The sequence below is a fragment of the Vigna umbellata genome, chromosome 5 (genome assembly GCF_029865625.1).
Source record: "Vigna umbellata cultivar VRB3 chromosome 5, Vumbellata_1.0, whole genome shotgun sequence".
Taxonomy (NCBI): domain Eukaryota; kingdom Viridiplantae; phylum Streptophyta; class Magnoliopsida; order Fabales; family Fabaceae; genus Vigna; species Vigna umbellata.
In genome coordinates, this window is record NC_142169.1 from 11,276,989 (window position 1) to 11,290,560 (window position 13,572).

Genomic DNA, 13,572 nt, shown 5'->3' on the forward strand with positions numbered 1-13,572 from the left:
ACTTAAAACTTAAAAACTAAATTAAGATTTTAGTACAAATATAGAACATATGAGGATTTTAACCTACATTTTTGTTAAGTTGCTTCTCTACATTTTATCATTATACTTTTAAATCTTTATGTATTTTATTCATTTATAGAATATTACATGTTCAGGTGTAAAATTGTTTCCTCATTTAACGTGACATCCTCGTCAACTAAAAGCATTTACCACAATCGAACTTTGACTTCGCATTCTCACTGGCTCGCTTCGGTTTGGCAATTAAAGTAATGGAATTCAGACCTTGTTCCCAAAATTAGACAAAACCCACTTCGCATCTCACTTTTTCCCTGATCCACAATGGAGAAATTTTCAATTTCGTTTTCATTGGTGATGCTGGGACTGACCATTTGTAGTATGGAGAGAGTGGAACCAGCTCAGAAAGCTCCTTGGAGGATTCAGACTCTATTCTCTGTGGAGTGTAATAACTACTTTGACTGGCAAACGGTTGGACTCATGCACAGTTTTAGAAAGGCGAAGCAACCGGGTCACATCACGCGTCTTCTCAGTTGCACTGAGGAGCAGAAAAAAACTTACAGAGGGATGCATTTAGCTCCTACATTTGAGGTTCCCTCGATGAACTATCACCCCACAACTGGTGACTGGTAAAGTATAATCACTGTTAGCAAGAAGTTGAATCAGCTTCAGGAGTCTAATTTGGGGATAAAAAAGAGTATATTGGTTTTATGTGTTGTAGTTTTATTGAGAACTGATCTGCTATCATTGACACTGGTTCTGATTTACTATGCTTGCTACTGCCACTCTGGTAGTACAGTTTTTCAAAATGCATGATTTGTTGCTGTGTGATTGTGTTGACGTTAATCATTGCAAAATTTTGTGCATTTCTGTGCTAGCTAATTTATTCCCGCGAATGTATATATCTTAATTTGTATTTGCATCAATCGGTTATCAAAACTTATGTGCTTTGGTTTGTATGAGTGTCTTTTACTTAAGTGATCTCTTTTGAAGTAGACAAGATGTCTTTTATTAAAGCACGTTGTCCAAGGATATACTATTTTAATTGTGAGTGAAGACCTTTTTCCTATTTGACTTCTGTTCCTCTGAAATTAATGCTGGGTGTTAGTTAAATTTTAAGCTGCTTCTGCCTCTATTTTTTTTTTCACATTCAGTGTGAGTACTTTTGTATTGTGTAAATGGTTGATCCCTACCATTCCCATGTTTACAGGGATGTGAATTTTAGTTTTTGGCCAAATAAGACACATAAATACCATATTGCAGAAGTAAATTAGTGACATCCCTTTCCTATAATAGGGTGCATGAGATATAAATTTTGTCTACTATGCAGGTACCCTGCATTAAACAGACCTGCTGGGGTTTTACATTGGCTCAAATACTGTAAAGATGCAGAGAATATTGACTGGGTTATTATCCTTGATGCAGACATGATAATCCGAGGCAGAATTGTACCATGGAAACTTGCTGCAGAGAAAGGAAGACCTGTTGCAGCATCTTATGGGTATTCACTAATATCTTAAATGCTTATTAGAATTTTTTTAGTGATATAGTGTTAATAGCTAGATATTCAGACAATGGAAGGATGTAATTGGGCTAGTTTAGCTTCATTTATGGCAAAGAGCAGATTATAAGAATATTAAAGTTTTAAAGACCTGGGATGTTTTCATTTGACATATTTTTTGCGATGAGAGAGGGATTTAAAGTCTAATGGTATAGTTGAAAATATAAACTTCCCTAAAATCCAAGCAAGAAAGACTTAGTATCTTGACTTTGAATCAAGTTATGATACTTGTTTGAATTTCTTGAAAACAGTACAGATATCTTGTATTTTTTATTCAGTGTTTAAATCTCTGAATCACCATGAAAACATGCCATAAACAAAGTAAAATTCCTTCTCCAGGTATTTAAGAGGTTGTTACAATATATTGGCTCAACTGCACACAAAACACCCAGAACTTTGTGACAGAGTAGGTGGACTTTTGGCAATGCATATAGACGACCTGCGATCTTTGGCACCTATCTGGCTTTCAAAAACAGAGGAAGTACGGCAAGATAGGGCTCACTGGCGAGTAAACATAACGGGTGACATATACGAGAAAGGATGGATTAGTGAGATGTATGGATACTCTTTTGGTGCAGCAGAAGTGAGTTGATCCTTTAAAATGATTTTTGTATTTAAAATATTTAAATTTCACAATTTGTTTTGCTTTTATCCTTCTTTCACTCTTTCCATTTGGCTTTTCTTATGCTGCTCATAGGTTGGGCTCCATCACAAGATCAATGGTAACTTGATGATCTACCCAGGTTACGCACCCCGGGAGGGAGTTGAGCCAATTCTTCTCCATTATGGGCTGCCATTTAGGGTAGGAAATTGGTCATTTAGTAAGGCTGACCATGATAAGGATGAGATTGTTTATAGCTGTGACCAGCTCTTTCCTCAACCTCCTTATCCCAGGGAGGTATGTATACCAACATATTAATAGGAGGATACTTTTGTCTTTTAGAAAACAGCTTCATATTCCAGTGACATACTTGTCTCAGTCTTGTAGAGAAGCATATATATTCCCTTTGATGTGTATATATGAGACTCAGTATTTTAAGCCTAATGTTTAAGTCATTATACTGAATGCATCCATACATCAGTTTTTACTTTTCATGTTTTAATGAAGCTTAAAAATTTCTTATTGCAGGTAATGCAGTTGGAAATAGATCCTAATCTACGGAGAGGACTATTTTTAAGTATAGAGTGCATCAACATTCTAAATGAAGCTCTTCTGATACATCATGCTGCTAACGGCTGCCCTAAACCAGCATGGTCTAAATATCTGAACTTTTTAAAAAGCAGAGCCTTTGCTGAACTAACTAAACCAAAAATTGTAACTCCTGCTACTCTACAATTGATGGAGGATACAGTACAAAAACATATTGATCATGATGATACCCGGCCATATCCCAAAATCCATACTGTTTTTTCCACTGAATGCACACCATATTTTGACTGGCAGACTGTAGGGCTTATGCATAGCTTCCGTTTAAGTGGACAGCCAGGAAATATATCTAGACTTCTCAGCTGCTCTGATGCAGACTTAAAGCTATATAAAGGCCATAACTTGGCTCCCACCCATTATGTCCCTTCTATGAGTCAGCATCCATTAACAGGCGATTGGTAATTCTGTGTATTTCAATTGTCTTATGTTTGTCTTCGTAGTTACTTTCTATTTCTGCACATACAGTTGGGAAATAGGAATCAATCAAAAACAGGGGTTATAACATGAAAGGTGCAAAAGACACATTTTGCAGCTTCTTTTTGTTTTTTCAGAAGATTTTAAAAGTAATGTAGCTAAAAGCGTTTCATCTTGATGAACTTCTCCTGATGATAAAATTATGATTTTATCTGAATCTATATTTACTATGGTCAAACTTGTTATCTGCCTTGGTTGATTTTTTCATTTTCAATTTCTATTTTTTCCTGATTTTTGTTTCTAGTGAAAACAGTGCGCTTGCTAACATGGGGACTAGATGATGAGTAACAGATCTATCTTCTCAACTTTATTTGATTATTAAAACAAGTGAAACCTTCTAGACCCAAGCTAGATGTGACTGTTATTAGTTATGTATTGGGCTAACTTCTGATCTTCCAAACATATTGTTCTTAAGGGGGTCTTGAACGTGGTCCTTTGGGTAGGTGGTGTGATCCAAATGGCCTTATGTTCCTGGCATAGACTCCTAAAGTTTGAAACATAAGGAAAGATCCATCTATAAAAAAATTCTCTGACACTCAAGTCAGTAAAAGAGTTTGGATCTTTATGAATAAAAGAGAGAGTATGAGAGAGTGTCTATGAGATTGAGTGAGTATTCCTTTGGGAATACCAGTTGTATTTATAAGATTAACATGAGTTGTGGACCTATGTTGTATTACAAAAATAATACTTACCTTAGATAGATAATAATAACGAAGTGATACTTTATCGTGAATACTGACGAGATTGACGTTAATATGTGAATATTCTCCCAATAGATGTAATTTGGGCTGTTCCAAGTCAAAGAAGCTTAATGAGCTTTGTTGGATCGCACTCTTTAGTATATCTATTGGGTCGGGTAGGTAACACATATGGTTCTTGGTTTTGTCCATCTATGTTCGGTGGAACTACCATCAAACTTCATTTATTTATTTATTTATTTTATATGCAACGCTGCTCATTGTGGCAGGCCTCCAATAAGGGGTGTCTAGATCTGTGTGGAACAATGTACAACAATTAGAGCGTAGGGAATTAGAGATTTAATATGTAGCAAGGAAATAACAATTATGGTAGGAAATTTTTAGGAGGTCCTTGAGTGAAGATAGTAGATATAAGGCTGTCAGGGAGACTGTTAATGCATAGATGACCTGATACATGTATAGACAACTTATTTGCATAGTTTGTGTATCCTTTATCAATCAATTCAATCTTGATTATGACAATTCATGGTTTTAATGATGGTAACAAATAATAGTAAGTTTTGGTTGATATAATCAAAGTTACTTAGTGTGTATCCGGAAAAACAAGATGAACACAATAAAGATTAAAGTCTATATGAAGCACAAAGTGGTAGACACTACACAAAGTCTAGACAGTGTTATAGATTTCTTATCCAGAACTCACACTAGAACACACCAAATAGACACAGAAAACACTAAAACAACCTTGTATTATTCTTGAATACAAAGAATACAAGTCGAACACTTCCAAGGGAGCCCTCTCCCTTCACACAGGAATACTCTGGTCCTGTCACTAAGGTACAACAAAAACATGTCTGCCCCCACACATCCCGTTCCCCTTTTAAAGCTACCCGTACTCGGAACAGACAACCAACCTGGCTCCTAATGGTTCCTAACAAACCCCCCAACTATTATGTTTTATTTCTAGTGAGAGTTTCCTTGTAATCATTTTCATACAAGTTCTGTGACGTTGTGTTTTATCTCAACGAAAGATAAAGTAATGTGAACCTTAGGATTTTGGAAGGATTTTGATCAACTCAAGAAGGTGTGGAGAACTCAACCCTTGGAAAGCGAAAGAACAATGGAAAAATCATGAGGCTCATGGGTGCAAGAAGATTTGTCACTTGAGAAAGATTCACAAGATATTTCTCAAGATAAGAACCAAGGTTCGAAGTGAACTCACATAGAGAACTCCATTCGATTTGATTTTACAAGGAGAGGCCTTCCTTTTATAGAGATAAGGATCAGCCTAGGGGGAAGAAGAGACAACTTGAGACACTTAAGAACACATAATCTAGAGTTAACATGCTTAATTTCTTTAGTTAACTCCTAATCTAGTTTAACAAGGTAGTTTCTTGAAATTAGGAATGACTCATGACGAATGCCTCAAGAGTCACACAAAAGGCGCCAATCTGCTCTTCAAAAGGCACAAGTTGGCTTTTAAAATTGTGAAGGGTCAAGTAAAGAAGTTATAACCAATCATGTGAACTTGAAAGTGACACTGTGTTGGTAAAAAGCTCTCCAAAAGACATTCCAATCTTTCAAATTCGGCCAAGCTTCCTACCAAGAAAATCATGGAATATTCTATAATCTAGGAAATCTATAAATTTACACGTCTTTTTATTTCTTCTTCTTTATTTATCTTTGTCATGTTTCTTGTCTTTATTCCTTTATGCTTATCTTCTCTATGTTCATCAAGTTCTTCTTCATCCTTATTTACATCACAAAGAGATAGCCAAGAGTGACTTTGTATACTCGGGGATAACAAGGAGTGACTTTGTGTACTGTGAGCCAGAAGTGGTGATGTATAATAGTTTGATTAGTGAAACTCTTTTACCTTTGTAAAGGTGATTACAATATAGCTTAGGTTGAGGTGAACCCGTATAAGAACTAAAAGAGCTATATTTATGTGTTTATTGCTCGTGACTAACTCTTGGTTGTCTTAACAAACATCTTACAAAAATATTGTGAACTATACCAATTGATGACCCCCATTGGGCGTCTAATTAACTTATTAGGAAAAGTTTTCTAAACTGTTTTACAAGTTCTATTCAACCTCACCTTTTATAACTAACCTGTTATTCAGAGGCCAGGTATCTTAGATTTGTGCGAGGAATGTGGTTCTACTCTGTACGTCTTGGAATTATAATTGCTTATTTGTCTCTCATTTGAGTCACAATCTATTAATCATCTGTCTTTCGTTTGATGTTGCCAACTGAAATAGTATATCCTGCTCCACTGCACTAAATCCACAATTATCGAGATCCTATCTCTTTTGGATATTTATTTAGACAAATTATTTAGACTTTAGGAAAAGAAATGAATTTATCCGATTTATATCAGGTATCCAGCCATTAACAAACCAGCTGCAGTTCTCCACTGGCTCAATCATGCAAATATTGAAGCTGAATTCATAGTGATTCTAGACGCTGATATGATTATGAGAGGCCCCATTACGCCATGGGAATTCAAAGCTGCACGCGGAAAACCTGTTTCAACTCCCTACGAGTAAGCTTGTGAATTCAATTTATCATTGTAAAACCTATTATTAGAATTGTTGGCATCAATGTATTGTTGTGGATGCTGTTGTTTTTCTGGGTTTTGTCTCGTCCTTTCATTTGAAGTATGATGATTCATTTGTTGTTTATATTTTATTCTTTACATGCTAGCTACCTTATTGGCTGTGACAATGAGCTTGCAAAATTGCATACAAGCCATCCCGAGGCTTGTGACAAGGTTGGTGGTGTAATCATCATGCATATAGATGACTTGCGAAAATTTGCTTTACTTTGGCTGCATAAAACTGAGGAGGTTCGGGCTGATAGAGCTCACTATGCCAGAAATATAACAGGAGACATATATGAATCTGGTTGGATCAGCGAGATGTACGGTTACTCATTCGGTGCAGCAGAGGTATATTGTTTTTAAATTTTCACAATTCATACTCAGCATTGCTGTTCATAGAAGCACAAGCACGGGGGCCAACAAAAGAAAAAATCAAAATGCTGAATTGAAATTTTATATGATATAATTTGCACATGGTTTCCTTTCTGAACTTTTCATGCTTTATGAGTGTTCACATAATTATGCTGCATACCTTACTGTAGATTGAAATGATCTTCGAATTTCTTCCCCCATCATACCCTCATTAAATTATGAACAGGTTTCACTGTATAACCTGTAATGCTGTTGATGCAGTTGAAATTGAGGCATACTACAAACAGAGAGATTATGATATACCCAGGATATGTTCCTGAACCAGGAATCAAATATAGAGTTTTTCACTATGGTTTAGAATTCAAAGTTGGGAATTGGAGTTTTGACAAAGCAGACTGGCGAGAAGTCGACATGGTTACCCGATGCTGGGCCAAGTTTCCAGAGCCACCAGACCCATCAACACTTGATCACAATGATGAGGAAAATTTACAGCGAGATTTTCTCAGTATAGAATGTGTGAAGACACTAAATGAAGCATTGCGCTTGCATCATGAAAAAATGAACTGCCACAAAGATGGTTCCATATCCGAATTAAAAGAGGAAAGAGAAATCTCTAGGAAAGTAGGCAATTTCAGTGAAAATTTTGACTCAAAGGAAAATCTTAAGTCAAGAAATTATTCTGAGGAAATTGTTAGTGTTAAAGATGGGACAGGGATACCTAGTTCCTTCAGGGTCTGGGTGTTATTTTTATGTGGATTTTCTGTATTTGGCTTCTTGATCATAGTTTTTTTGGTGCATTCTGGTCATAAAAGAAAAGGAATGAAAATGAAACACCATAGAACCAGGAGAAGAAACTTGTAAACAAAATAGATAGATGGGTACATGACTTGAGCCGCCATGCCTCTTTAATAATTTTGCTTCTCTTATTCTTATGGCCTAAAGCATGCAGGTAAAGAATTTAAGACTATCGTGCAGTGAAGTGATCATAAATTGAAGGGTATAAGTTATATTGCTCTGGAGATTTTGGTTTCATTCCCATAGAGGATGATAATATGAACGTTCAAGGACCTCTCATTTGGACAGGTTTGAGAGTGCTTGTACTATTTGTACCCAAAATTCATGAAAAGATTAGCAACATGGAATGAGTGAATCAAATCCTGCACCTTCGATGTTCAAACAGGTTGGTGTTGGACTGTGATTGTCCTACTGAGTAGCTGATTAAAAGTAGTGTATGATTCACTCACTGCAAAGGCATTTGATTGTGAATTGTGACAGTCTTTTTAATCATTGTTGTAACATTTTATCCCTCACAACAATACTTGTAAGGGATTTGTAAAATAGTGTTGTATGTCTGCATCGGCCATCAGTGCTAACGAAAGTTATAAATTCATATTGTGTGCCACCAAAAGAAATTAACATTTGGATTAAGTATTTTGTCTACACAATGTCTCACCTACTCTTTAAAGTTTTGTTGGTTGGGATTAGGGAGAGAATGGGAAGGGCGAATGGATTTGAATTTAGGAAAAATGAATGAAAGGGAGTGGAAAGCTTATAATCGATTTGATTGATATGATACAATAAAAATTTAATTGAGTAATATAATGAATTACTAAAATCTTTTGGTTTACTAAAATCTCTTGGTTGTAATTTAGTAAAAATAAGTATGAATTAAATTTGAAAAATATTTAATTATGAAATAATTATTTTAAAAATACAAAATAATATTGAATAATTATTTAAAAGACCTTGCAATAATTTGTTATTTGTTTCATTTTTGTATTATAGAAAGTTTAGAAACAAAAATAAAGAGCAGGTTTAGAAAATCATCCCTAAGCTGAAGAAATAGGATAAAGATTAGAGAAAGTTATGCTTTTGGATTGTACTGAAAAAAAAAAACGAATAAGCAGAAGTCATCAAGAACCGAGAAAAAAAAAATCAATTAATTTGGACATATTTCAAAGATCAAGCATAATTGGTAACAATTATCACTATTATTTATGCAATAACTAAGTAATATAATTTAACTGTTTTAAAAGAAATGGATTCTTAAATAATAACCGATATTCATATTTCTAGATTATCCTAAATATGACATTGAGAGTTAAAATAAATTTATTAAATAACAGAATACAATATTGCCTAAAATTATTGGGAACAATAAAATAAGGCCATGGATAATTGTTCCTTTTTCCTGGGTTGGAGCCGATTTCTTTTCGGGCGTTGCTCCCTACATTACCACGTTATGCTCCCAGCACCTCTCCATTTCTATTTTACGTTTCAGTAGAACTTAAGTTTTAGGATTAATATTTTTAAACTTTTATCCATTCCATCATTAACCTAATAATAATCTCTCTATATAAACGACAACCACACAAGATCTTCTTCCTTTCTATTGCCTGTTTCACTGTTTCGTTGTATTTTGAAAGCGTTGTGGTTGTGGTTGTGGTTTGTGCTGTGAGTGTGGTGGTGGTGTGAGTGTGTTTTTTGGTGGTGATGCAAGGAACTCATCCAACGGTGTGGTGGTGGTGTCAGAGATTGGTGGTGATGCTTGAAGGTGCAGTGGAGAAAGTCGTGAAGGTACAATACAGAGCTTCTTCGTCAAGCTACATAATAAATCATAAAAGAGTATTAACCTTAAACAGATGTAAGTATCTATGTCAACATCCGGTAAAACGGATGTCAACGTCCGTTGAAGGCAAAACGGATGTCAACATCCGTTGAAGGCAAAACGGATGTCAACATCCGTTGAAGGCAAAACGGATGTCAACATCCGTTGAAGGGCAAAACGGATGTCAACATCTGTTGAAGGTAAAATGGATTGTTGAGATCCGCTAAGGATACTCATGTTAATATATTTTTTGCTACTGGTACGAGACCAATTGAGCTGAGAGGGAGGTTTCCGAGGCAATGGCTTCCGTTCAAGAGAGCATGGCAAGTCCGCACATGCTAGTGCTCGTTAGAGTGGTTGACGGCAAGAAAACGGAGCAGCAAGCGGCACTACAGGAACTCAAGGAAGCGCTTAAGAAGGTTTTTGAGAAAGGCGACGCGAGCGCGTCGACAATAAAGAAGGTGGTGGAGATCTTAAGCTCGCCGCATATAGTGCAGTTACTGGCGGCAACGATGCACTTTCAGATGCGTGTAAGGAAGAATGGTTTGCACCTAGACAAGGTTGGACCGTCACGTTGACATGTCTCTGTCAGCATGTATTCATCAAAAATCTATACTGGACCACACACCATGCTTGACGAACGTGTCCTATTTCCTATTCGCGCATTTTTTTAGCTCCTATTCGTTCTATTTCTTATTCGTAAGAAACAAATGAAGGAAAAAGAAAGAAAAGCAAGAACAATGGAGGAAGGGAAGTGAAACGGAGAAGAGAGATCCGTGAGATTGGTGGTGCAGGGGAAGTGAAACAAAAATAGGAAAGAGAGATCTGTGAGATTGGGGTGCTACTGCGGCGAGTAAAGTAGGAGAAGTATGGTTTCAAATAAATTAAAATATGGTAAAAGTAAAAGAATTTTAACCTAAGAATAAAATTGAAATTAAAAAATTTTGGAGAGGTGTAGGAAGCATGGCGTGGTGGTGGAGGGAGCAACGACCTTTCTTTTCAAATTGAGGGATATTATGCTTCTGCTAATGCTTCTTGCACTCCTATACTAACATAAAAGGATTAAAATATCCTTTCCCATTGTAACACATTACCGGTTGTCACTGTTGTCGTCGTGACTTCCATTATCGCCACTACTGCAGACAAAGAATCAAGTAAGAATTTGAGGGAGAAGAAGAAAGGGAACGTAGAAAAAAGAAATGCGTTCCTGAAAGCTCTTTCTAAAATGTATTTCATATGTGGTTGTTTCAAAAAACATGTTCTGGAAGGCATTATATCTATTTCAGAAATTTTATTGATTTAAAGTTTTCAAATTGTTGTGATGAGCTTGTAGCTTCTGCTGGTGCTAGGTACGCAACTACTCCAAGCAAGCTTCCAATTCTTGACCTAACTACTGCTTCATCTCCTGCAAACTTGTGATTATTTGTTGGAGATTTTCCTTGTTTTTATTGAGGATTGTCTCTATGTGAGTTTTGATTGCATTAACTGCTTGTTGATCCATATTCGGTACATACGAACTGGATGCTGAATGCCTACGTTTGGTCGTGTCTTAATACCATGCACTTGTGTATTATGGGGAAGAGCCAAATGTTTTAAGCGAAATTTCGCAAAGCGATTTCTTTGTTGATGTGTGTCCAAACTTCGAATCACCACAAAAAGAAAATTCACTTGCATAGACTCCAATATCCAAGCCACTGATTTTTTTTTTGAGTGAGTATCTAAATAAAAGTTGTAGTATACCCGGTAGCCACTAAAAGAGGCATGGCCTGACGGGGAGTTGGACCGATCGGCAAGGACGGAGGAGTTAGGCATGAGGCAATTGGGCATGATGCAGTTGGCTGATTGCTGATATGCATTAAAGGCTAATTAATGCTATCAGGAACATAACGTATGGCTTTAATGACCAAATAACAAGCAATAGGAAATAAAATATACGGCATTGATATGATATTGATTAGCAGTTAATGGTTATTATTAAGAATCAGGTCTATAAATATGAGATTAAAGTCCAGGTAATGACACTTTTAAAATAATAATCACCTTGATCTCCTTGAAACTAATCTGACTTGAGCGTCAGAGTGTTTCTTGCAGGTCACAATGGATCAGTATCGTGGAGAGGAACTTTTACGTCGTAGGAAGTTGCATCGGCAGAGTCAGGAAGAAGAAGGAACGACAGTCTCGGACCCAGTAACCGAAACAAAAGTGATTATGATAGATCATATTCTCTTTATTTATAGTCTTTTTAGAGTAAGGAACTAACAAGTTAATAGATTCAATAAATGTGTTATGTATGTAACATATAACATCAAATAATACCAAATATCTACCTAAACATTTTTTTTGTCTTATTTTAAGAAGATTAATATTTTATATGAATCTCATAGTCATATTCTATTTGGATATTTTGTGCCTAACAATAATAATGCAATTTGGATTCGATAGTATAATGTATAATCTGAAATAACTTTTACAGAGGATAAAATAATTTTTTTTAAGAACGGTAAAATCAAGGAGTACAAAAAGTAAAAACTTCACTGTATGAATGAATACTTTAAAAAAAAATCCCTTTAATCTCTACCCTCAATTCTTCACTTAGAGTAGAACTACGAATCCAAACATGGTAAAGAAGTGTAGTCATTTTTGAAAATGGATTAATTAAATAATGATTAACAATGAACAAATTACATCTATGTATCATCAAGCATATGTAGGATGTAGTGTGTTATATTTTTATGAGTTGTAGCTATAGTCGTAACTAGTTATGTACATAGGTGTTTAGTACAATCCCTTAATCTTCCATGTATTATTGTATCAATTCTTTATTATAAATAGAAAATTGTGAGAGGATCTTAATACAACCTCTAGAAATATATTTTATCTATTCTAATATCAAATTGGTATCAAAGCGGGTCGATCCCGCTTTGGTTTCTGTCTCGTCTTTTCCACCGACATTAGTTATTGTTGTCCACATCTGTCTGGTGTTGTTTGCCATTGTTCGTGATTATCCAGTCCCTATTTGCAACTTTCCATTGTCGTTTGAAGCTATTCAACACTATCAACCACCGTTCTTTACCATTCCATCGCTATCCGCCATTGTCTGCCTTTGTCCACTGCTATCCACCAGATCTAGATCGTCTCTCCAAGCGACGACCAACCCCGCAAGTGTCGACAACCGATTCTTTGCCACGTGCCACCACGAGCCACCACGAGCCACCACGAGCTCCATCTTTATTTGATGCACCCAAGCGCGTATTGTTCGCGTGCTGCCTTTTGCCCGTTGAAACGTCACTGCACCACCTCCATAACTCTCACCTGATCCTCCTCTCTCTGTTCTGACCCTCAAAACTTTATTTCGATAAAGTCTAGAAGCTACCCTTATGGGAAGTTACCTAGGGTGTTCTGTTTTTTTGGCTGGTTCTTTATCCCTTGATTAGAAATGGAGTTTGGGAAGTGCCATTTCATTCTTTGGAAGTCCCTTAATTACTTTCGAGAAGCTAAATGGAAAAATTGCTTTATCTTGGTCTTCTGTTGTAAAAAATGTAGTTTATTGGCCAAGGACATTATAATCACCTTGAGCAAGATTGTAGCCATGTACGTGCTGAAAAAGCTGATCAATGGAAACAAGTAGATTTCAAGTTGTGTGCCTTGTTATGAAAATTAGTGGAACCAAAACTTGTTAGGTCTCTTAGAGCTTTCAAAACTTGTCACTCGTTTTGGAAGAAAGTTCAAAGCATCTACGCCAACAATATTCAACATTTCTATGACACGACAAACAAGCTTGCATCTCTTAAAAATGGAAAACCATGATACGATGTCCTTCATGATTGAAGACCAATCTATTGCAGAAGAATTGAGCATGTTTTTGGTAGTGGACTCTTTGGAAGATATTAAGAAGAAACTAAACAAATATTGTTTGGTGTTGATCGTTTGTGCTCTACATCTAGACTTTGATCATATTAGAGATCAACTTCTTACCAGTCATGAAGTCCCTTCCATGGAAACCTTGACCATATGCCTTCTTTGTATCCTGGTA

At 36.1% G+C, this 13,572-nt stretch overlaps 1 protein-coding gene across 2 annotated transcripts; it reads left to right on the forward strand.

Moving 5' to 3' along the window:
• Nucleotides 1-209: 209 nt before the first annotated feature.
• On the forward strand, nucleotides 210-8,321 carry LOC124844023 (peptidyl serine alpha-galactosyltransferase-like). Of its 2 annotated transcripts, none has more exons than XM_047320875.2 (8): nucleotides 210-644; nucleotides 1,346-1,516; nucleotides 1,916-2,159; nucleotides 2,274-2,474; nucleotides 2,706-3,181; nucleotides 6,338-6,502; nucleotides 6,664-6,907; nucleotides 7,193-8,321. In XM_047320875.2, the coding sequence occupies exons 1-8, from the start codon at nucleotides 340-342 to the stop codon at nucleotides 7,790-7,792; spliced, it is 2,406 nt and encodes an 801-aa protein (XP_047176831.1). In that variant the 5' UTR covers nucleotides 210-339; the 3' UTR covers nucleotides 7,793-8,321. The 2 variants fall into 2 exon arrangements, with proteins under 2 accessions (XP_047176831.1, XP_047176833.1); XM_047320877.2 differs by having other exon boundaries at nucleotides 508-644; nucleotides 1,441-1,516.
• The last annotated feature ends 5,251 nt before the right edge of the window (nucleotides 8,322-13,572 follow it).

What these genes read in the sequence shown, in the direction of transcription:
- LOC124844023 (XM_047320875.2), top strand. Translation starts at nt 340, where the DNA reads ATGGAGAAATTTTCAATTTCGTTTTCATTGGTGATGCTGGGACTGACC. An exon ending in AACCTCCTTATCCCAGGGAG is followed by an intron (nt 2,475 to 2,705) that starts GTATGTATACCA and finishes TTCTTATTGCAG; the next exon opens with GTAATGCAGTTGGAAATAGA. An exon ending in CCTGTTTCAACTCCCTACGA is followed by an intron (nt 6,503 to 6,663) that starts GTAAGCTTGTGA and finishes TTTACATGCTAG; the next exon opens with CTACCTTATTGGCTGTGACA.